General features: G+C 52.3%; 4 protein-coding genes across 4 annotated transcripts; 2 read left to right on the top strand and 2 right to left on the bottom strand.

Moving 5' to 3' along the window:
* Positions 1–356: 356 nt before the first annotated feature.
* Positions 357–3,276, bottom strand: PG998_005392 (chitin synthase 1; the record flags this gene model as incomplete). Its single annotated transcript, XM_066872210.1, has 4 exons — positions 357–494; positions 551–1,920; positions 1,975–3,127; positions 3,208–3,276. The coding sequence occupies 4 exons, from the start codon at positions 3,274–3,276 to the stop codon at positions 357–359; spliced, it is 2,730 nt and encodes a 909-aa protein (XP_066732307.1).
* Positions 3,277–12,183: 8,907 nt separating this feature from the next.
* PG998_005393 (uncharacterized protein) lies at positions 12,184–13,134 on the top strand (the record flags this gene model as incomplete). The annotated part of the gene is made up of 1 exon (XM_066872211.1): positions 12,184–13,134. The coding sequence occupies one exon, from the start codon at positions 12,184–12,186 to the stop codon at positions 13,132–13,134; it is 951 nt and encodes a 316-aa protein (XP_066732308.1).
* A 2,858-nt stretch (positions 13,135–15,992) lies between these two features.
* Positions 15,993–17,702, bottom strand: PG998_005394 (uncharacterized protein; the record flags this gene model as incomplete). The annotated part of the gene is made up of 3 exons (XM_066872212.1): positions 15,993–16,263; positions 16,346–17,194; positions 17,398–17,702. The coding sequence occupies 3 exons, from the start codon at positions 17,700–17,702 to the stop codon at positions 15,993–15,995; spliced, it is 1,425 nt and encodes a 474-aa protein (XP_066732309.1).
* A 798-nt stretch (positions 17,703–18,500) lies between these two features.
* PG998_005395 (uncharacterized protein) lies at positions 18,501–19,148 on the top strand (the record flags this gene model as incomplete). Its single annotated transcript, XM_066872213.1, has 1 exon — positions 18,501–19,148. One exon carries the CDS (start codon positions 18,501–18,503, stop codon positions 19,146–19,148), a length of 648 nt encoding a protein of 215 aa, XP_066732310.1.
* Between the last annotated feature and the right edge of the window lie 3,185 nt (positions 19,149–22,333).

The raw sequence follows: 22,333 nt of genomic DNA on the forward strand, positions 1-22,333 counted from the left end.
TGCGGAGCATAGCAAAGACAATCCGATTATCTGTCAAGTTATATGAATTATACAACGCCTATAGCTATGTGGGGTTTTATCTCATTATACCAGTATCTAGAAAAAGAGAAGACATCAAAACGCCTCGATTAATAGCACTCGTTTCGACCAGCCCATCCAGGCCTTTTTAGAACTTGTCGTCCATCGTAGCTGAGGGGGATGGCCCCCTTCCAAACTTCTTCTTCTTCTTTTCCCTCCGTCCTTTGCGGGGAATCATCATTGCTGACGCCGGGCCCAAACTCAAGAAACCATGTATACAACAACTCGATTCGGGCAGCAGACCTGGGCCCGCCGCATAGTCCTCGGCAAAGACTCGTCTACCGCCTGGAGAAGCAGCACATAAGACCAGTCTTACCCAAGAACCAGACGCAACCAATGAAACGGACAACAGCCAAAATGGCGGTGGAGATAAGGAGGAACTGGAAGAAAGCGGCGGTTCGCTTGGTTGTAGTACCCTAGAAAATGTTAGCATCAGGTTCATCACGAGTTGCCAACGTTGGTTGTTACTTACTCCGATTCCGAAAGTATTAAAGCTGTTGCTGGTCAAGACCACAATAAGCAGTGCGTTGGAAAACAGCCAGGCCAGAACCAGCGACGTTCTGAAAGCCTTGTACGAGTCATCGAGATCGGCACTCTCATCCTCTTCTACTTCAATGAAAGGCGCCAGAGCACGCTTAACGGTAGCCTCAAACTGGCTGTCAATATCCTCCTGGTCCCTGTCGACTTCCTCGATGGCGGCTTCGTCCTTATCCGTTTTAACCACTTGAGCTGATGGAAGCGCATCTGTTTTATCTGAACCCTTGGTACCCCAAGAAACATCGTGCCAGTTGTTGAACGCGTACACCATGAGAATGTTGATGTACGTGGACATGAGCACCATGTAAGCTGGGAAAGAGTGGAACATGTGCCAAGGATCAAGGTACATGAATGAGGCCACAAAGTACAGACCAAAGGTGGCGAACAAGGCGAGCAGAATAATAGCCACCTGGGATTGACCAGTCAAGAGCTGCTTCAAATCATCTTCGAAGTTGACCTGTGAGTTGCTGAAGGCGTTGACGACAAGGTAACCGGAAAGGATGAGGATATACAGCTGGATGAAACCGAAGAGCGCGAAAGACGAGATGTATTGCCACTTGGAACCCTTAGGACGGTTACCCAGCGCCAGCACGAACTGCATAATGACGAAAGCCAGGTACAGGTACTGAAGGATCATGTTGATGATGGGCGTAGCGCGATCACCGAACGGCCAACCATGATGCAATTGACTCGACGGACCTCCTGCAGTAGGAGTACCGACAAGGTCCATGATGACAGTGGTGGTGAGGTAGTAGGAAGCCAAACTGAACCAGGTGAAGGCGACTTGAGCGATGTTGTAGAGAAGCTGGACATGGAAGAAGAACATGCGTACGATGTTGTGGCCGGACTTGTACATACGGCCGAAATGCATCAGCGAGTACAAACTAGCGGCGAAGGAACCGTTGAGCCATCGACGACGCTGACTGATGAATTCAGGAGCACCTTCGGGCACATCGGTCTCACCCTTGGCGGCCTTGATGTAAGTCAAATGCCACTTGGAGCCAGCCTTGGCAACCAGCTCGAAACAGAGGATACGATCCTCAGCCAAGAACATGTTCTTCTTGAAAATGTTCATGCCGTCGATACCCTTCTTACCAAGAATCTTGGAGAGGGTGTGGTCACCGTGGAAGTACTGCTCCAGGGGGCGTCCCATAATGGCACGGAAACGGTAGGCCGAGAAAGCACCAGGCAACACACTAACGTAACCGAAAGAGCTTTCCAGGGGCTTGTCGAGAATGTTGGAGATCTTGTACTCGAAGTTTTGAACGGCCACGAGCGGGTTCATCAGCTTCTTGCCGCCCTTACCTGTATCTTTGTTAGAAAATAAAGTACCCTTTTCAAAATATTGTTAAAACCCACCTAACATAGCATGGATTTCGCCACAAGCACCGCCGAGATCCTTGTCGTTGTAGAAACCCTCCCAAAGCGCAAGCAGCGACTTGGTGCCAGGCTTGGTTCCCGCATCGAGCAGAATGCAGACTTCGGGGTTCAGGATACGGCCGAAGGCATTGAACAGCCAGCGATGGGAGTTGATCTTCTTGGTGTTCTTCTGCTTCAAGCAGAAGATCATCTGGACAGGGGGCAACGTCTGCGGGCTTTCGTCCACGGGTCGGATAAGCTGCTGGTTAGGCGTGACCGACAGCTGGGTGGTATACTCGAAGACGTGGGCTACGGTTTCCTTGCCGTTGACGTCCTTCTTGACCACACCGTCCTGGTAGGCACCAATAGTAGCCAAAACATCGAGGGTGTCCTTGTCGGCCTTGTCGATACCATCGAAAACTATACACACAACAATCTTCTGCCAGGCGGGACCGCCCTTGTTCCAGAAAGTCGACTTCTTCAGGTTGACAATGTCGCGAATGTTCTGCATGACACCGTGCATCGTACGCGCGAACAGCACCTTGTCTTCGTTGTAGTATGTCACGGCAATCAGCAACTCGGTGTGTCTGTTATACATTCTCGGGCGCAAATCGTAACCGTTCTTCAGGGTGAAGTCGTTGGGGTCGCAAGTAGCAGCGGTGTATCGCATGTTGACGAACTCTCCAGTACCGCCCTCGACATCGCGGTACTTGGGCTGGACTGCATTGCGAATGGCACTGGGAACAGGATAGTCGATGCTCAAGACGGAACCTTGAACAAGCTTGACCCTTCTGGTCTTGGATCGTCCCAGACCGCCACCGCCGCCGGCACCACCAGGCTGCTGGCGTCGTACCCAAGCGTCATCGCCGTTCACAGTCGATGCGGGCCTGCCGTATCCGTAGCCCGTATCCTCGAGCTGATGCCCTTGAGGGAAACCACCCTGTGCAGCGTACTCGGAGTTGTAGACTGGTGGTTGAGGTGTGGTTGTGGCTCCAGGGGCGTAGGACTCGGTGAGACTGTAGGCTGAAACCGGGCGGGCGGGAGGAGTACCAGCACCTAAACGGTCTTGGTCATATTGATAGGGGGCATTGCTGCTCAGCAAATGCCGCTGAGTCTCGTCATCATCTTGCTCCTGTTGGGGAGGGATGTGGTACTACAAGCGAGAATCGCTTCCCGTTAGCTTCGTGATTTACAAACCCGCGAAGATGCAATGCAGGCTGTGCTTAAGCTTACCGCGCTGTTAGCAGGCATGTCCTGCATCCTGTGGCCCTCATACTCGTTATTATGGCCATTGTACGCCATGATGCCGATGGGGTAGCCTGGGTTCAGGCGAGTGATAGCAAAAGGGAAGAGCGAGTGACGGTGTACGGGGGTGTCGTAGACAGGCGTCACCGGAGCTTCAAAGCTTGATGGACCCGGTGCTCTGTCAATGTTCAGTTGCACGAGAATGGCGAACGAGAGTTGAGAAGGAGAGGCCAGGTTCTTAGGGGAGGTCTGGCAAGGGAACAAAGAAGTTCTGCAGGCCTAGGTAGCGATTGTGACCTGTTTGCAGTAGCAAAGGCTACAAATCAAGGCAAGGGCTAATCAAAGAAGACAGGCAACAAGCAACAAGACACTAGATGGGACGAAGCGACCCAAATGCACAACAACAGTGCACAAGGGGTTCGATGGGATGTTGTTGATGGGGGGGAAGATGAAGCTTGACAGAAGTAAGTTCGATGATGGGAATTACGATTTGTCGACCCGTGTGTCGTTCGGGTTCAGGAGAAGTGAAGAGACAGCTTCGTATTTTTTTCAGGGTTGGTTTGGGATGGCCAGCACTTTTCGGGACTAACGGGGTGGCCTCTTACAGAATAAAACGGAGCACCCTTCAGCTATGCTATGGGGTGAACAAGGCGCCTTGATTTTTTGGAGCAGGGGGGAGGGGAGGGTTGAGGTGGGCAACAAGAGAACGGGAAAAAAACAACAGCAGCAATCAACCCGTATTACGAAGAAAGAAAGTGAATGTTCCTCTTTATTAGACATGGGTCTCGTCAGCCTCTGCTTTGCCCTGCAATCAACCACAACAGTAACGAAATCGCTCGTCGAACGCAGGCATTCGGAGTCGGGGCAGTCTAGTAAACACACCTCCACGCAGACGCAGCACACACAACACAACATGCGTTGGCTACGCGGCGCATCGCATGGATAGGAGAAGGGGGAGCTAAAACTTGCATACACGCTGCGGGCGGAGTCACAGTATAATTGGCTTCCGTTCGGCACTGTCGCTGAGCCGATGGCAGGTATTCTCTTTTGCTGCCATTTACTGCCCTTCTCTGTCGCTCTGCCCTGCTGTACCTGAGATCTCGCAATTGCCGTGGCACGCCCACACTGTGACCATGCACGTTGCCCGTTCCAGAACTCGTTCCCTGATAATTCCAACCAACCGGTCCAGAGGTGACCGACCTCCAAAGCTGTTTTGTTGTCTTAGACTCTCCCCCTACCTTGCCTTTGCCTACGTCAGAGCTGCCATCCCAAACCCGATCCCTTCCCATGGGCGCATGACCGCATCACGGGCAAGCAGAGCACCAAACCGGCTTGGATAGGTTCCTTTTCTCATCGAATGTGCGCAGCGTTGTGCAGGTGGTTGTTGGGGACATGTGCTCGAGACACACGGCAAGCAAACATGGACGAGTCAGGTTGTCAGGGTGGCTGGTGTACTTTTTATTTGATCTAGTTGGAACAGAGGGGGAGCTGTGCGTGTTGTGGTCTGTACTCTGATCATATTGGAACCCCCAGTGCTGCTCCCAGCATACCCTTCATACCCAGGCAAGGACGCGAATCCCTCCGCCGATGTGAGAAAATAGTGGCTACGCGCACAGGCTGGAGCCAGGAACTGAGATACAGCCACAATGTGAACGAGCAACAAGCCAGCAGCCAGCAGCCAGTAGCCAGCCGCCTAGCCGCATGATGCGTCCAAGCATGACCGACTCTAGTTCTGCTATCCTCCCCCTTTTCCACTGGAGTGCAACAGCAGCCCCCGACTGGATGACTGGCACTTGGCACCTGGTTTTGGCTTGACTTCTTGCCTACTTACTGCCCACACTGCTCTGGACGCTCACTTTGGCCCGTCAAGCCTTATTAAACCGGGAGCAGACTAGCCTGAAACTTTAGATCTCACCCTAGGCTGTTTTCTCTAGAGTACTTGATGATCCTCGCTTCTGACCAACTCTCTCTTTACGTGAGCTTCCTATGCCCTTGAGACACATCAATCTGCAATTCAATCATAATCGATCGATTGGGTTTGGTACGGACAGTGAGACACAGCACAACGCTCGAAAGGGTTCTTCACACGTGTTGTAATACGTCCGACAAGTTATGTAGGCTGCTGTTGGGATGAGAACAGGGTGCAGCTTTGACTTGTGCTGCCAGCTGCCCTTCTAGAAGTCAGGGGCTAAATTAAAAATAGCAAAAAGACGGTCGCCCTGTGGGGTTGGAATTGAGGCGATGCCCGCGTCCAACTACGATGTACGTGTATGCAGGCGTGTCACCAACATTTGATGCTTGGGTTATTCTGCCACCGCCACCCCAAACATCAAGGTTGATTCGTTCGTTCGTATTAGCAGATTTGTAGATTTGTCCCATTTCGGCCGCCGCCGAAAGGGAGTGGCCGATGCTAGGTAGCCAGCTAGCAGTCTGAAGTTGGATCCATTGCCTCAAGTTCTTAGTAAGCTCCTTGGTTCTCGTCAATGCAAATTGCAATTCCAAGAGGGACCATTACTGTTCGGGAGACTCCTCTATCCTCTACGTAGTATACCATGAAAATATCTCAGGCCTATTTACGGCTCGCTGCTTCACACAATTAGGCAGACACTTTTGGCACACAAATGCTCTCGAAGTTTCGGCCCGAGATTCACAGATTGCGGGGCGGTGATTGCCGTCCTACCATCCATCTCCACGACAACAAGAGTCACGTGCTATCCCGCTGTCAACTCATCCCGTCTCTGTTGCATATCCAACTGTCGCGTTGCAGCTAATACGTTGTCGTCAACCATCCAGTGAGACAGCTCCTGGGCTTTCCATTCGAGGTCGTCGCGTCCACATTGCAGGATAGCGACGATTACTACTTGAAGGAGTGTTCGATGCCAATGGCCTGCCTCCATGCTCTTAGAGCAGTAGACGATATGAGGTTTCCCACGTCTAATAATTAATTCAATAGTGATGGTTCATGTCCGTATATCTGTACGATCTTGATTTTACAGCTGCGAGATCACTTTTGTTGGGCGGGCTTTCGTATTGTCATTCGGTTTCCTCCGCGTGTGTTGTTTCTTCTCATTTTCTCATATTCCCATGCTCCCCTAGTCCTTCCGCCTCGGGTTCTTCCTTCCCCCCTACCCTTTCACTTTGATGATTAGCTGACCGAGACTCAGCTCTAGTCGTGGGCTTCCACGCCAAAGAAGAAGCGCAAAAATGTGTTCTCATATACGTAGAAACGGCCAAAAGCAACCACTATGGGCATCTGTCTGCGACCCTGGACTCAATGGGCGGCCGTCGTGCTAGCAGATGGGTACGCAACGTTGGGGTGATGCTTGGCGGAGGTATCCCCAGCTTTTGAGACCTCGGCAAGATCCTTGGCTTTTGAGTATTTCACCGAGATGGAGTTTGAATGGCAGTTGCCGCATGCTAATGCTGAAATACGATAGAATACTGTCGAAAGTGGAAAAGATAGGGGCGCGCCAGGCCGGTCTCGTCTGGGCGCAGCCCTGCTTCATGGTCTCTCCTTCTTTCCAGTCGTCCATTCCAGTTTTTAATATGTACCAAGCAGCGCTCTTGGAAGATCTGTCTAGCTCGTAAGCTTATTTCGAATTGGAATAAATAATTTGACAGACCACAGCTGGGCGCACGATAGAGGGTCTAGAATGTCGGGATGATACCCGCCAGCGATGATGCCTAAATTCTTCCGCGGATGTATCAAATAAGTTAAGACGGTGATTACTGCAGGTCCGTACACAGCAGTCCCGGTATACATTGAGAAGCGTGTTGATGTTCATACGTCCCTCATGATCCAGTATATGAAGAGTTGTGTGAATTGAAGCAGCCTTGCTAGGCAAGTAGCGAATCGTAGCCATCCATCCAACGCCTCTGTTTTCTCGTCTCTTTCCAGCGGTTGTGATGAATGTCGGACTGATAAGGGGACAGGAAGTAGAACCTCGCTTTAGGTCATACATCATCATGTAGAATAGCGCGCATGAATATGTGCATCGTTTTCAGTACGCTGATGAAACAGAGGTTTGTAAGGTTTGCAACATTCGCTGAGATGAGGCCAGGGCAGTGATGAGCCACACGCCGTCCGACCGCTCTGTGCTCAAAATCACTGCCGTAAATACTCAGAGATCTCGCACATCACGACTACATTCGCCTACTCCCGACAGGGTAGTCGGGTTATAATATAGACTAGGGCCGGTCAAGGTGTACAACGGCGTTAACTTTGGATCACAGCGCAGCAGCCGAGTAGTGGAACCTGGTTATAACCTTAAGGGGCTGTAAAAAGAACGTAGGATATGACCCCCTATTAACCCAAAGCCCAAAAGGGGACGTTGAGCCTCAAAGACTAGAAGGATAATGCCAGGTTTAACAAACGATCAGAAGAGAGGCTACTTTTGCTAAGCCCCTATGTTGTTAGTCCTCATTTAACTCGTTGATCGGCTTCATTGATAGCAGAAATATTGCCATCGTGTGCCTATTACTGCTGTCCTGAACTTTACTACTGGTGTATATATTGGTATGCTTTTCATGTAGATGCGTCCACTCTTGAAACCGTGAGGGTCCTTTCGACTTTGCTTTGAGTTGCTGAGGGTAACCCTCATGTCGCTATTCCCACCAAACCCTTCACATAGCCAGACCATAAGCTGGCCATAGTGGCATTCGCACAAGGAGCCCAAGCATACTCGTAAGCAGTGCCTGAAACTGTTGAACCCCTGGGTTGCCTCAATCCTTCGCCTCAATTGCGGAAGGGGGAGTCTGACACATAAAACATCGGGGGCCGAAACTAGAAACTGATAAGCGGAGCGAGTATTCGACAATTATGATCATTCCCAGGGATGACCTTTTATAGAACAAGTCAAAAGTTCTCTACCATACTTTCAGCGATGAGTTCTAGTTCATCTGGGAGGGATGCTATTTATAGGCCAGCGACCCTGGAGGACAGAGACTTGTCATCGAACAAATAACTTTGTCTCGAAGGTGAACCTGAACGACATTCAAGAACAGCTTCCATATAAGCACCCTGAGGGGCAGAACAAATCTATCCAGATCACTGATTATGAGTCGTATGGATAGCTTCGCTAACCTTCGTTGGCGCAATATACGCCCGCTGGAAGCAACCTAGCTGGTACAAAGACCCCCAAAATTGTCACCCTAGGGGCGGTTGCCTTTTGAGCCCCCTCTTCGCAACTCTGCTAGCCATGGCACGATTCCATCTCGGTCCTCGGCTCGGGCGTGGGGGTAATTTTCGGGCTACAGGTAACGACTTAATGGAGAGGCAGCTTGGGACGTAGCTTTTGGCCTTGTCCCATTCACCCTGCATGATTGACGAGCATCAAAAATCATATATGATACCGGCAGATTAAGCCCCAAAGTTCCGCTTATGTCCATAGTCTGAGTCCGATTGTCGGGTTGAAAATAGGATGGCCAGGGATAGCTGACTGATACACTGATAATAGAGTGTTGCTATATAGTGTCTAGAGTCGAGAGCAGGCTGGACGATATCATTGCAAACCCTTCATGAGACTCGGGACCATAACACGGCAACGTAAATAAACTGGAGAAAGAGCGGGCGAAACACCATGATCTTATATCTTAAAGCACTGCAAGTAAGCAATAAACTTGAACATTAACATCGTCCAAGTGCCCTCCCTCCTTCTTTGATCCCACACCGAAGTCCACGCATGTATCAGACCGGATTGCCAGACCCGAGTTTAACATAAAGTTGGCCCGCCAGGTCAGGCACAAACTCCACGAGAATCCCATGGTCGGTATTGGCGGAAACTGTAATGTCGTGCGAGGCATCCATCTCAGTTGGGGGATAGCAGGCGACGTACGGGAAATAACCAATCAAGCTTCTTCGCCCTGTGAATACGAATAGGCGGCTTAGGTTTACGTAGTTGAGGTACAACCTTGGCCCTGGCGGACAGTACAATGCAATGCAGTCAGTTCTCGTGACACCACTCTCCCTATCTCTGTCTACAGTCAAACGTTTGGGGTTGTTTCCCTGTCCCGCCAGCCCCCTCTCGTTGCCAGCGAGAGGGGCAGTCACTTGGAATTTGCGCGGGAAACAAAAAGGTCGAGATGAAACGACGCCACAACTCCAGGCCGGCTTGCCCGTCAGGTAAAGGCCAGCTTGCAAGATCAGAACGGCTGAGGCTCCGAGTCTACGGCAAGGTAGTAGGGAGTACGGCCTGAGTGCGTAGCCGCACAAGACCCAAGTTGTAGAGTAATACAATATTCCAAGCGCGCCCTGACCAAGTTTGGCTGCGAAAGACGAAGTGGCGCACTGAGAGGGGTTCGATCGCGGTTCCATTCTCATCAGTTTCGTTCTTTGCCTTACACATGCCGGCAAATGTTTCACCGGGAATTAACGATATCTAGGCTTGGGCCAATGGCAGGAGCGACCAAGCGTCGCTTGAATGCTTTTTGCGTCCATGTCGATATAAGTATGGCCTTTGGCACCAAGGCGCCTCAGGTTAATTAATCTCGGCAAATAGGCAAGGGCAGGATCATGTGTGTATTAGTAGAACGACCGACACTTTATTAATATGGGCAGTTAATCTGGGAAACAACAATCAATCAGAGGCGGGGGTATCGTTGCACTTGTAGGCCCTGTCTCCTGTTTCGTTCATTGAACAATTCCTTGGGCACTGCTTGGTGCTTGGGGCTAGCTGACAGGGTGCAGGGGGGAACCTGAGGGGGGCGCTTGGGGGGGGCGCTTGGGGGGCTTCGGGGGGCTTAGCGTAGGTGGTAGGTGGTATGCTCCAGGCCGGCTGGGGTTTGCTGGGCTGGCTGGCTTCGCAATGGACTGAATGGATTGAACGAATTGAGTGAATTGATGCAAGCATTGGACTTGGTGTGCCAAATGCTGGTTGCTACTCTGAGGTGTCGTCAACGCAACCCTTCCTCCACACCAAGGCCCGTCCTTGAATGCAACATGGGCGCCAAAGTGCCAACTCTCCTTGGAGCCTATGCGCTATGTATGTACGAAATCTCCGACTGCTGGCGAAATCGCCCGGGTTAGATTGGGTCGATTTCTTTTTCGTCCCGAGCATTGCTTTCTTCTTTCCTTCGTCGAGGGCGGGATGGATGGCTGTCAAAGAATGCCAGATTGAAAATGGTCGGCTGTCTCATGTCTCGGATAAGCTATTTGCATGGGCGGTCTTGGCCAGAACATTCCCATCGACTGTCGATCTCAGCTCTGGCTCATGATGAGATGCATGAAAATAGGGACTCGTTCAACTAAAAAGAGCGCACGCAGCCAGCAGGGTCGGCGGAAGCAGCAGGGATGGCGACAATCCGAGAGCCAACCGCCCACCTGCAGGCCCCTCAACATACGCCCGGGGTCTCGCCAATGTCGCCCTAGCGGGAGCACGGCGGCGTCTGATTGGCCTCTGCCACGATGAAATTTCCGAGGAGGGGTGTGAGCAATAACAAGATCGTTAGACGGCTAGACGGTCAGATTGGTGCAAAGCGCAGCCGGTGGTCATTTCCATCCTCTTCCTGATCCGAGTGGGCCTCTCGTCCCTGGACGGCCCTGGCCTTCCCTGAACGCCTTCAAGGATGCCACCCTCCTTGGTTCTACCTTGGCGGCATGCTGGGCGAGTCGGGCGAATAGGAGGCCAGAGAGGCCCCTCTCGACCTGTTTCGCTAAGAGTGCCACTGCACCCGCAATCTTTGGCGTTTCCTGCCATCTTTCGTTCCTGATTCCCTGAATCAGCTGAGTGCACCCCCGGGCGGACCTCACACCCAGACACGCACACACACACACACACGCTCACACGCACTGCACTCTCTCTCACCCCATCCATCCATCCATCCATCGACCCGCTCGTTCGTTCGTTCGTTCGTTTCTCTTGTTCCGTCTCCCGTGTCGAGAACCAGAGAGGCCCAAGCCAGTGTATTCATCCCATTCTCTTCTTCTTTTACCACCACCACGAGAGACAGAGCGAGCGCCTCTTTCTGCCAAACATCTCGCATCAATCATTTGTCATTGCTCTCTTCTTGACGTCGACTTCCATCCGGCGCTACAGATGCATTTGATGACCATCTAAGAGCCACTCCGGTCTCGTTCCATTTCTTTTGAGCTAGTCTCTCAGTCCACTCGTTTCCAATTTGATTCTCTACGCATATCACCTGCGCCCGGCAACCCAAGTGAAGCAAGCCTCGTCAGCCAAACAACCAGCCATCTGTCTATCCCCCACCCCTTTTCACCACCGCATTTCGACGTACGCCCTCATCGGTCGCCCATTGCCCATCCGGAACGCCGTTGAGGTTGTTGGACATTGTTGGAAGCAATCACGCCGCTGCTGCAAGTAATCAATCGCAGTGGGACACTATTCGAAAAGGTGCTCGCTATAGCCAGGGTCATCACCGAGCCACCTTGCTCTTCGCCAAGCGTATTCGCATACCTTCGAATAACCATCCGGTTTCCTGTTGGCGACAATTGATACTTATCTTAACCCCCTCGCTTTTCAATTTTCAAAACTTGTCGTCTCTACGCTTGCCCACAATGGCGAGACATGGGGGGATTCGCATCTGGTGAGACCCCACTGCCGTTGACAGTCAACGTCTGCGAATGGAACTAACTCGGAGTCGTAGATACCATCCCTTCTCTTTTCGCCAGACAAGAAGGCTGTCTAGACTGTCTGAATGTTAGTCCAACATGTCCTCAGTGTAAAGACACCGAGGTCTGCCAGTTCACGTCGAAATCATGCCACGCATGCCCGCAAGCCTATTGCGCACTTGACCCGGACGCGGTGAATCAAAAGTCTTCAGGCTCTGGTAGCAGTTCAACGCCGAATACGGGCGCCATTGTCGGAGGTGTCATCGGAGGGCTGGCCGCCATCGCCATCGTCACATACCTGGTCTGGAGATTCTGTATAAAGAATAAGCGGGGGAGATTACCAGGGCGAGCAATGGCAAACAGATCCGGAGCACAGCAAGGAGAGAGCCGGTGACGATATGGCCTCCAGGCGGTCAGCACGGCAATCAACGCACTCGGTTCATTCCCTCGCCTCTACGGTTCTTACACGGGCTTCGAACATCATCCAGATCGCCTATATCCCCGGCGTCACCAATCGTGCCACGCCTACTTCGCCGACCGTCTTGGTTCCTCCCGTGCCGCCGATCCCTCTCGCTCACTCCGAGTCGGGAAGCCCTTCGCCCTACCAGGAACAGCACTTCTTCGTGCCTGGCGATCTTCGCGATTCGACATACTCTGGCATCTCGGGCTACAGTGATCGTACTTCGTTCGCTCGCACTTCCTACGCTCCTCGCTCCAGCGTTGCCTCGACAATATACGGCAAGAACGCGGTGATTTCGCCTATGCCTGCGCAAAAGGGTACTCTCCTGAAGCCATCGATTATTAGTGTCAAATCGAAGGCCGGTAGCAGCGGCGAAAGCGTTACACCGCCTGTGCCCTCGGTTGACTACTCGAAATTCGAGAAGCCTCCTCCATCGCCAGCTTTCAGTATTGGGGCAACTTTCTTCAAGAACGCAAGCGCATCGACGGCCACAGCAGTCCGTCCTCAGGTCGTCCGTGTTGGTAGTGGCAGTGGCGGCCCTAAGCAGGTCTCCATCAAGACGAAGACACCGACAGATTCCATCGCTGAAGAAGCGGAAGGCGCCGAAGGTTCACCAAAAGCCAAAATTGCAACCCGAGAATCGAAGGCTATTACCGTAATTGAGGATACACCAGCCGTCGACCAGGGGCCTTTCTCGGATCCTCCTAAATCCCCGAAAACCCCCAAGTCACCTCGCACCAAAAGTGATCTGAGCGGTTTGATCGAAGAAGCAACCCGTCGAGCAGCTGAGAGTAGGACGAACTCGATGGCCTCGGCACCACGCTCGATGACCTCGGTGCCCCGTGAATGCACCAGTCCCTTCGGGGACCAGCATGCCGTCAAAGAGTAAAGGAAGAATACCGTCGTGAATTTATCATCAACTCACATCGCGTGTAAACAAACTAAAAACACTGGCGCTCACAGATGTTGAGATGTCGACACCTACTATACCCCCATATATATTTTCTTCGAGTATCTACTTTGGATAGATCTTTATTTATCCGTCAAGGGCCACTATGGCAACCCCTGAAACGAGCCTGCTTTTCTTTTCTACTTATCATTTCTTTCCAAGGCACGGAGCAAGCGGTTATGGCGTTTTACTTGGCATCTCCGGATAGGAATGATGTGAACTCACAGGTGGTCGGCCTTCTCTATGATTTGGGCCCATTCGTGTTAGACCATTTCCAAGTATATGGTCGAGATCAGACAAAGCTATTTTCGGAGGACCTCTGTTCCTGTTACAGGCATCTTCTTCGATATCGAAACGAGAAATGCAATGTTTTTGAATGACAAAAAGCCAACCTACCTACTTGCTATTAACCTTGCCAACGTATTGCATCTCAAACCGCGCGAGCCTCTATCCCCTTGATCTATGCATACTAGAAGCGCAACAACAAGCATGGGCTTCTTTTTACTACATTATCTTACGCAATGATGGGTCTCGTGTCCATGTAGCGTTTCGGCTTTTCAAAACCTCCATCGAAAATAGAAACGAATACCGGACGGCTTACGTACCTGCCGACGATCCTTTACTATGTGTGTCTGTTCGTCCCGCATAAAGAAATGTGGCCCCCCTATACATACAGAGTTCGCCCGTCCTTGGACCTTGGAATTCACCTACCTACATATTACTTTCCACGCACATTGATGAGCCACAACAAACTCCGATTACTACGCTGATAAGGTCCGTACCCTATATCGGTGGCTGTGTATGAATGGTCCAAGTATTCCACGTCGAGTCGGGCCGGTGTTCTTTTACCTCGATGACGATGCTGGGAGAACGAGACAGGAGTGGCTAGTCAGTCTGTGTTGGACGCGTAGCAATCAGACAACGCATGTGATGAGGAATGGATAATCGACGGGAAGGTTCCTGGCAGAGGAAAGCGGAAGTCGTATCCGAGTTTCGCCCGGCCTCGGGATTGGCTAGACGGACCGGGGCTCCTTCCCCGGGGTGAAAGCGGAAAGTGGTGCAATCGGGTCGGAAGTGGAAGCCCTCTCATTCTCTAGGATCGTCAGTCCGTTGTTTGAGTGTGCGTTTGCTCGTCGCACTTTCGGTGTTTGTCGCGAAAGGTGGTAATGGACTGTCATCTTGGGCCGAGGCGATACTGTACGCATACGCATACGTGTGTGCGTGTGTGGCCTTGGAGGTTGGCCGCGTTCATGCCCAATCATGTTTCGTGTGTACCATGCGTTCCGGGATCGGGCTCCTCGTGGCTCGTATATTCCCTTTGAAGCACGCCGTCGCTTATAGAGAGAAGAAGCAATATTGTTCGTCCTGGCCCAGTAAGGGAGTGAGCACCCTCCATTGCCCCCGCCACGCTACTGGCTCTGCCTAACGCACATTTTCGTATACAGTCGGACTTGCTGGACGATCAGAAGGGAGACGCTTGTTGCTCAATTCGCCATGATGGTTGAGTCGAGCGAAGCGTCATCGGGTTTCGAAAGCGTTGTCCTCTAGAGCTCGGTATTGCTTGCCACGGAAGCGCAGAAGTCGGGAGTCATGGTGGCAGTTACCAATCTACGCGCAACATCATTCGCGAGAGCAACTCAGCTGGCAGGGCACGCCACATATATAGCAGTCTTTGAGACACTGTAGCCGGAGGAACCAAACACGGGACGGACTTGGTGAGAGGAGAAGAATTCAAGCCCCGTTGCGTTTTCCCTATTCAGGAGACAGAGACCCTGGCCACACCCCGTGCTTTCTTTCCCGATGCGGATGTTGGCACCCTGGCCGCAAGATTAAGCAGCTATGGAACTTGAGCCAGCATGGACTGCAATAAGTACTTGACGTCGGTTTTGACAGCTGAGCCGCACTACGTGTCGTGTTTTCCCTCTGTGGGATTTCCCTTTTAGGAAACCGGGACCCTAGTAAGTGTATGCGACACATCTACGCTAAAGATCAGAAGACTCAGACCATCACCATGGGCTCACTCGCAGCATTCATGAGACAGCAGGTAGTCACCATCATAAGAACCACCTTCTTTCTCCTCACACCGCCATGTAATCAATGGCATGGCTGTGACGTCTTGGCGTTGCAGAATAACACTGTCCTGGCCGGAGCACCTCCGAGCTGAACTGTGGAGTCGACTAGGCGGTCAGTAGTATACAGTAAGCTCTTTCTCGTGCTACGAAGGTCAATTCCGAGCAGCTGCATTCCCTTGGTTGTCTCAGCAAGCGTATAGAGCAGAGAGTATAGTCATACATGCAAGCCATGTGTGTGTCGCGTCTTGGCTTAGCTTTGTCTGTGTGAGACTTGGGCAACAAGCCCGCCCCCTTTCCATTTTAGGATGTCGGAACCCTGGTCATGTATTTCGCAATATATACATACATGTCTGTGTATTACTCACAGTGCTCTTGAAGGCATTGATTGACCAGCACTGCTTTCCCCTTTGGGATATCGGGACCCTGGTCTCCTGATTTGGGGTACTTGTAAGTTTGGGTGCTGGAGTCGTATCGGAACGGCGCTTCAACTCTTGCTAGATACCTCTAGCCATCACATGTTTCCTAAATAGGAAACCGGAGGCCTGGTTGAGTATTTCTAGTTTCATGAGCAACTGGCACGGCCCCCTGTCCTGCAAGGCGGAACTTTTGGGCACCCATAGCCAGTATACGCGTTGAAGTTATAGAGAAGCTGGAGTACACACTCGGAGTAGACAATGGGGCTAAGCATCTCATTGTCAGTATCTGGCTTGTCGAGCTGATGCATTCCTAGTCCGATGAAAGCGTACCTCCTAGCCGACTATACCAGAAGCTTGCCGCGTATATGAGGGCCAACATGACAACAAAAAAGACGAGTCGACTTGAAATGCTCCTCTTGGGAAACTCCATCTGAGACCTGGCCACCATCTGCCCCGAATGCTCCCCGCCGTGCTTCTTCCAGCCGAGCTTGCCTGTCCGTTCATTGAAGGGGACGTAGCTCAACTTTGGAGCAAACGTCATGATCTCGGCAACTTGCCTCGTCCCGAATCCCCACACATGGCTGCGAAGAATGCGAGGTTAGGACTGGGTGAGATGGCCCCTTGCGAAAGGAACTAGCAAAGACTGGATATGTAAGTACTTACGGTAGAATCCATCGCTGAGCAATGTACCAACCCCAACCATCGTACGCCTGCATGCGCGTCCAGATCCAGCTCATATAGTAGAACGTCTTCACCCTGGACATGCTGACGGTCTGGTAAGTATGAAACGCATGACGGATCTCGTCATCGCTGGGCTTCGTCTGACTCTCTTTCTTGTGGCCTGGGTGGTGATGCTCCTGCTGGCCCCGTTGACGGTGATGTACGGTGGCATAGATCTCGTTAGCCAGCACGACGGCGCTCTCCATGGCCATGTTGCCGCCGAACCCTGCGTTCGGCGTGATCTTGTGCGCGCTGTCGCCACACAGTACAGTCCGGCCGTAGGACCAGCGCGACAAGACGCCCTCCTCGAGCGCCACGAGCTGGCCCCGGGTACGAGTCTTCCAGATATCGCCGAACACCAGCGTCTCGGAGACGGGGCAGTCGAGAAGCCGCGCGGCTTCGTTGTCCACATCGGCGTCGGTGAAGCGCAGGCGGTTCGGATACTTGCCCACTTGCCCGAGGGGTCGCTTGATGGGCACTATAAAGTATATGTGATCCGGCTGCGTTAAGAACAGGAAAGAAAACCCGTTATGAGAAACGCTGCTAACGGACACGGCGCCGACCCCGTCCTGGTAGGGAGCGATGCCAAGTAGGCAGGTGTACGTCGCCGTCATCCGCTGCTTCTCGTCGACAGTGATCAGGCCTGGCGAAAGCCGGTGGGCGCGCGCCCACATGAGCTCCCGTACGGCGCTGTGGACTCCGTCGCAGCCGACCACGATGTCGCCCTCGTGGATGACGCCGTCCGTGAGGGCGACCTTGACGCGGCTCCCCTCTTCGATGATGTCGGAGACTCTAGCATGTTCAACCACTTTGGATTTGTCCGGCAGCTCATCATACAGCGTCTGTAGGAATTCTCTTCGTTCCATCGTCATGGCGATATACCCTCCACTTTATCGGTCGCATGGCCAAACAAGGTTAGCAAGTACCTCACGCCCAGCCGAACCTGCCGAAAGGGTACGAGAACAGGAATAAAAGAACGATGCTAGATTGTCTACCTATCTGAGATCTCCTTGAGGAAGGGGTAGGTATCGTAGGTCTTCCCGTCCGCCCCGCGCAGGTGAAAGTCGTACATCTCGGCTCTCTTCGCATCCAGGACGTCACAGAGCCCCAGCTGGTCGAGGATCCGTATGCCGTTGGGGTACATGCTGATGCTGGTACCCCATGCGGGCGCCACGGGGTGCTTGTCTAGGACGACGTAGTCGATGCCGGCCTTGTGCAAGGCATGAGCGAGGATCAGACCACTGACGCCTGCGCCAACTATGACGACCTTGAATTGGTCGTCTATTTCGGTTCCGGTCATTTTCGCATTGATAGAAGCGGCCGGTTGTGATGATGAGAGGCAAGTTAGTGATGAAAGGGAAAGGGAGTTTGTCCGTGGAACCAAGTAAATATACATACATGGACTTTATAATCGATAGTGCCCGGGAGCCGTACGATACCGGTAGCGAATATAGCTACCGATCCGGCAAAAGTACCACGAAGCGACGGAGGTGCCCGTGATGAACAAGCTCGGGCTGCAGTGTAACTATAGATATTGACATCCGCATTTCCGCGCTGCGTCGCGAACCAATGCCGTTGGAGTTATGATGCGAGGAACTTCCACCTCTTGCATCGGGATGGCTCGGTTGACTCACGTAAGCCCTGATTTAAAACACAATACATGAGCTGGCCAAACAAGATAATTCGATTGTAGAGTTGTCTTCTGATCTCAAGGGGCTAGCCCTCCTATGGAGCGAGTACATCAGGAAGTGGGCAGCAAGCCTACTCCCTCCAGAAGAAACAAGACCAGAGCTCAAGGGAGACGTCACTGCCAGTGCTTTGGTGTAGTGCAACAAAGAGTTAAAGTTGAAGGAAGACGTCTGAAAAGCCTGTTTCTGTGATCTAGAGACCACCGGGCATCGTATTAAAGATTTGCATTGTTAGAACCAGTGAAGATCAAAGAAGCTTCAAGATGATACTATCGAGAGACTGTAGGCAATTCTATAATAAGGGGAGTCATTAGCCAACCACCCATGTGGTCCAGGTTCCCTCCTTTATCACAACCCCTGGCACGACCGATCCTAGGATCTCCAGAAAACGAAAAAAAGACGAAAAGAAAATGGCCCCCATTCTCTTCCGCTTCCTGGCATGTGGACATCTTGAGAAGGACCCCAAGGTCCACGAGCTGTGGAGAAAGTTGCAGGAACGAAGCGCCCTACCGCAGTCACTGACCGTCAAGTCGGGGCTGCCCTGCCGGCACTGCAGCCAATCTCAGGTAACGTACTACACTGATATCTCCGAATGGCTGTATGGAACCTACAAGACAGGCAACAAAGACAACGCAGACATGTTAGCAGAACTGATATGGGTGCGGTCGGCCCTGGAACAGCAGCACCCGGGGCTACCCGAAGCCAAGGCCATGTGCGCGCTGCTGGCCCTGGCCGCCTGCCGGCTCCGGGAACGGCACGCGGACGACCTGGTGAGTCAAGCCACGCAGCTCGTGGACAGCTTGTCGGTCGGCAGCAAGATGAACAAGGACGACGATGGTGGAGTAGCGGCCATTAACAGAACTGCTACCATCGACAATCACGAGGCCGAGCAAGTCAAGCTTATCAAATGCATGGACCATACCGTGGATAGCATCATCGGGGTGGTGGTGGCTCTCCGCGAGGTGGTTGCTCGGGCCGAGGCCTCGCCCCGCTACCTCCCGGAGTACGACTCCTGGAAGCAAGAGTTACCATCGCGTAAGATTTTCGGACTATTCTAAGCTGAGGTATGGTAGGTAGGTACTTCTATCAAACCATCGCATGTGGAATATGCGTGCCAAGAGAGATGGGCAACGTCGGGGGAATTCCGCGGAATGTTACGTTTCAGACAGCAACAGATGGAAAGAGAATCGAAGGTCGCTTCCTGCGCGTGTTTATTGATTATCTCATGTCCCCTGTCAAAGCCATGCCGGTCCCACAGCGGCACTGGGACGGTACCCGCGGGTTAGAAGTCCAGGCGGGGGAATGTGCCCCTTTATGGAAACCTGCAGATTCCAGTCGGCTGGTAGGTTGCGGACATGGAGAGGATCATACACGGCACGTAGATCGGTTCGCATCCAGCGTGACGGGACGGGACAGGACAGGATAGGTAAGAACTCGACCGAGTTTGGAAGGTCATGCCCACCATGCCCGAGGGAACGGATTGCACACTCAGTACCCCAAGTCTACTCCGTAGACACATGCAGCTCAGTATGCAGCTCAATATGCAGCTCAGGCATGCCTGTCGGATCCTAGCGCCGGAGTAATGCCCCTATCCCCAGCTAGTCAACCGTTCAATAGCTGGCAACAATTGAACCTTATAGCCACCTGGAAAGCAGGTGGATCGTAGACCTATCTTAAGCTCACCCTCAGGTCGAGTTCTCGTTAATGGCTGGGCGACGACTAGACCAAAACCCTCGTGTTCGGGGAAGCAGTCACCCGCATCATGCCCCCCCAAAGACGGCGACGGCATGGGCATTGGTCCAACGAACAAAACGTCTTGGTCGCTTCGCAGCTTACTACATAAACGCTTGCACTTGTGAGCTTTGGGCCTTTTGCATTTAGGCGGAATGGGAAAAAACCCCTGCCCTGTTTCTGCTTGGGATCCCAAGGAGATCACAGCGAAGTGAGAAGAAGACGTCAATTTCCGCTCCCTACACCGGTCTAAAAGGCGGCCAAATTCTAATTCCATGGATCCTTTTCCACATGTCGTTCCCATATTATAACGTAACGTCGTGCTCCCTTCCCGCGGGATGCTGTTGCCCGAAAAGGAAGGAAGCCAAGGCAAGAACACACCAAGTGGCATATCCTCTCGATGGCCATGTGTACCAGGTACTTAATTTGTGAATATATTCGGTTGCAAGTCGAGCCGCGCAAGAACACAGCCCGGTCGTCCACACGCGATTCGTTGCGCGCATATGTTATAGCGGGAAGAACCCTAACCAGCGGGGACGCTTGCCAGGTACTAGAAGTACATGTAGGCATGAAATCCATCGGTTGAGGATGAGGGAGGCGAGATTACATATAAAGGTGTATACGGCTCCTTCAGGATATCTAGACCGCAGTATCGACGTCCCTGGAAGGACTACGCCGTGATGCGATGATGGCTAGACATCACCGCTCGCACTGGCTGGGCAGCTCGTGTTCGGACTCCGTCCGAGTTGAGAGAGGGTGAACGAGAAGGAGAAAGAGAGGGAGATGGAGAGAGAGAGAGGCCTGTCTGTAATCAGAGCAGACAACGGGAACCGACTCATGGTTTAAGTTTAATGATAAAATCCTTCCTCGTCTATCTACCATGTTTCTGTCGCCGTGGGGAGGTTTCGCCCGGCTACAGCCTTTACCACGCTTCGAGGAGATCAACTCCCCCATCTTGGCATCCTCTACTCCGTAACTTCTGGTAGCAATAGGGTTAAGGTAGAGCCAGCGCCAGGCTTTAGGTCAGGCCGGCCACGTTTTTGCCATGTGTCGGCCGACTTGTAGTGCTGGTAGATTCGTCACGAAAAGCAAGCGAGGATTGAAAAAACCATGAACAAAAGTCCCTTGCGTCACAATCCATGCAACGCAGCCCATGTTGAAGCCAAGACAATTAAGCGAGGGCCGCGGCTGTTGGCTGCTGGTTGCTTGGCGCTAATGCTCGCGAATTCGGCCGTTGGTTGGTTGTCGTCGTCCAACCACGACGGCGGCTACTGTTTTTGGTTCTTTCTCACCTACATGCATGCAGTAGTATATTGATGAATGCGCCCTGGGACTGGGAGCGAAAAGACGGAAGAACGAAGAGAAAGAGGGTTCGCTGGTTCTCGAATGTAACGATAGCCACCGGGTCCAGGGGTCGTGGGCTTCCGGGTGGGGAGCCGGAGTATTGACTGAAAGCTGCTGGTGGGTTGAACGTGGGCACGCAGGGGTGGTGAAATGGATTCGACCTTTTTTTCTAATTATTGGTTGATTTGACTCGATTCACCTTGCCGGCCCTTGACCGACCACCTTCACCGAGCACACCTCAGACTGCAGACTGGGCCTCAGACTGGGCCTCAGACACTCGATGTCGAAATTAAATATCCTATATGAGTACCAAGTATCGGCAAGCTGTGGTTTTGGGTCGTGGCTCCCTTTCGGGACGTGATACGTCTATGTACACATCTACCTAGAGTGCCAGCCTCCTATGGGAAACGAGACTTCACATTCGAACCTGGCTATGACATCAGTTGGGACGAGGAAACCCGAAGAAAGAGTGGTGAGAGAGTACCGACTGGGTGGGTGGTGAACGGAAATGTCCCCGGAATCCTTTTCTTCTCCCTCCTCTTCCTCGCACTCCTCCTCTGCTCCTTCGTCTTCTTTTTGCTTGTCGTTGCACATGCAGCCAAGTTCAAGGGATGGATCGGAGTTATCGGCATGCTACGGTAAATAGCCCGGGTGCGGGCCATGAGGGGCCCTACTTATATGTGTCTATCTGACACAACACCTGACGCTAGTGGACAGTCTGCCAAACCCCAGTATATGCACCATAGTATAACTAGAATCGAATGAATCCGAATCTCAGACGAGGAACGGCGACATGCTATCTTCATACAGGTTGGCAAAGTGTCACTCACTACTGGAGGGGTAACACGGCCTTCACAGCGGGCAGGCAACGACTATTACTATGTCTAGTATGTACACACTTCTGTCCAGCTTACGTATGCATACACATGGATTCCATCGTAAGGCTTAAGGCCCAAGGCAGATCTTTTCCGTCTTTCACGGAGAGAGAGAGGGAGAGAAAATAGCAAGATTGCTGCCCAATGGGGGGCTCCACAAGCAAAAGCTCGAGTGCCAAAGCAATCGTCTAGCGACCCCATGTCCATGTCCTAGTTACTATCATAGTATCAAAATTACTAACATTGAAGATGGGTTCATGGCCTTCTTTCTCCTCCTTGCTCCTGCTCCCCCC

Source organism: Apiospora kogelbergensis, assembly GCF_038363985.1.
Source record: "Apiospora kogelbergensis strain CBS 113332 chromosome Unknown utg000003l_segment0_segment0, whole genome shotgun sequence".
NCBI lineage: Eukaryota > Fungi > Ascomycota > Sordariomycetes > Amphisphaeriales > Apiosporaceae > Apiospora > Apiospora kogelbergensis.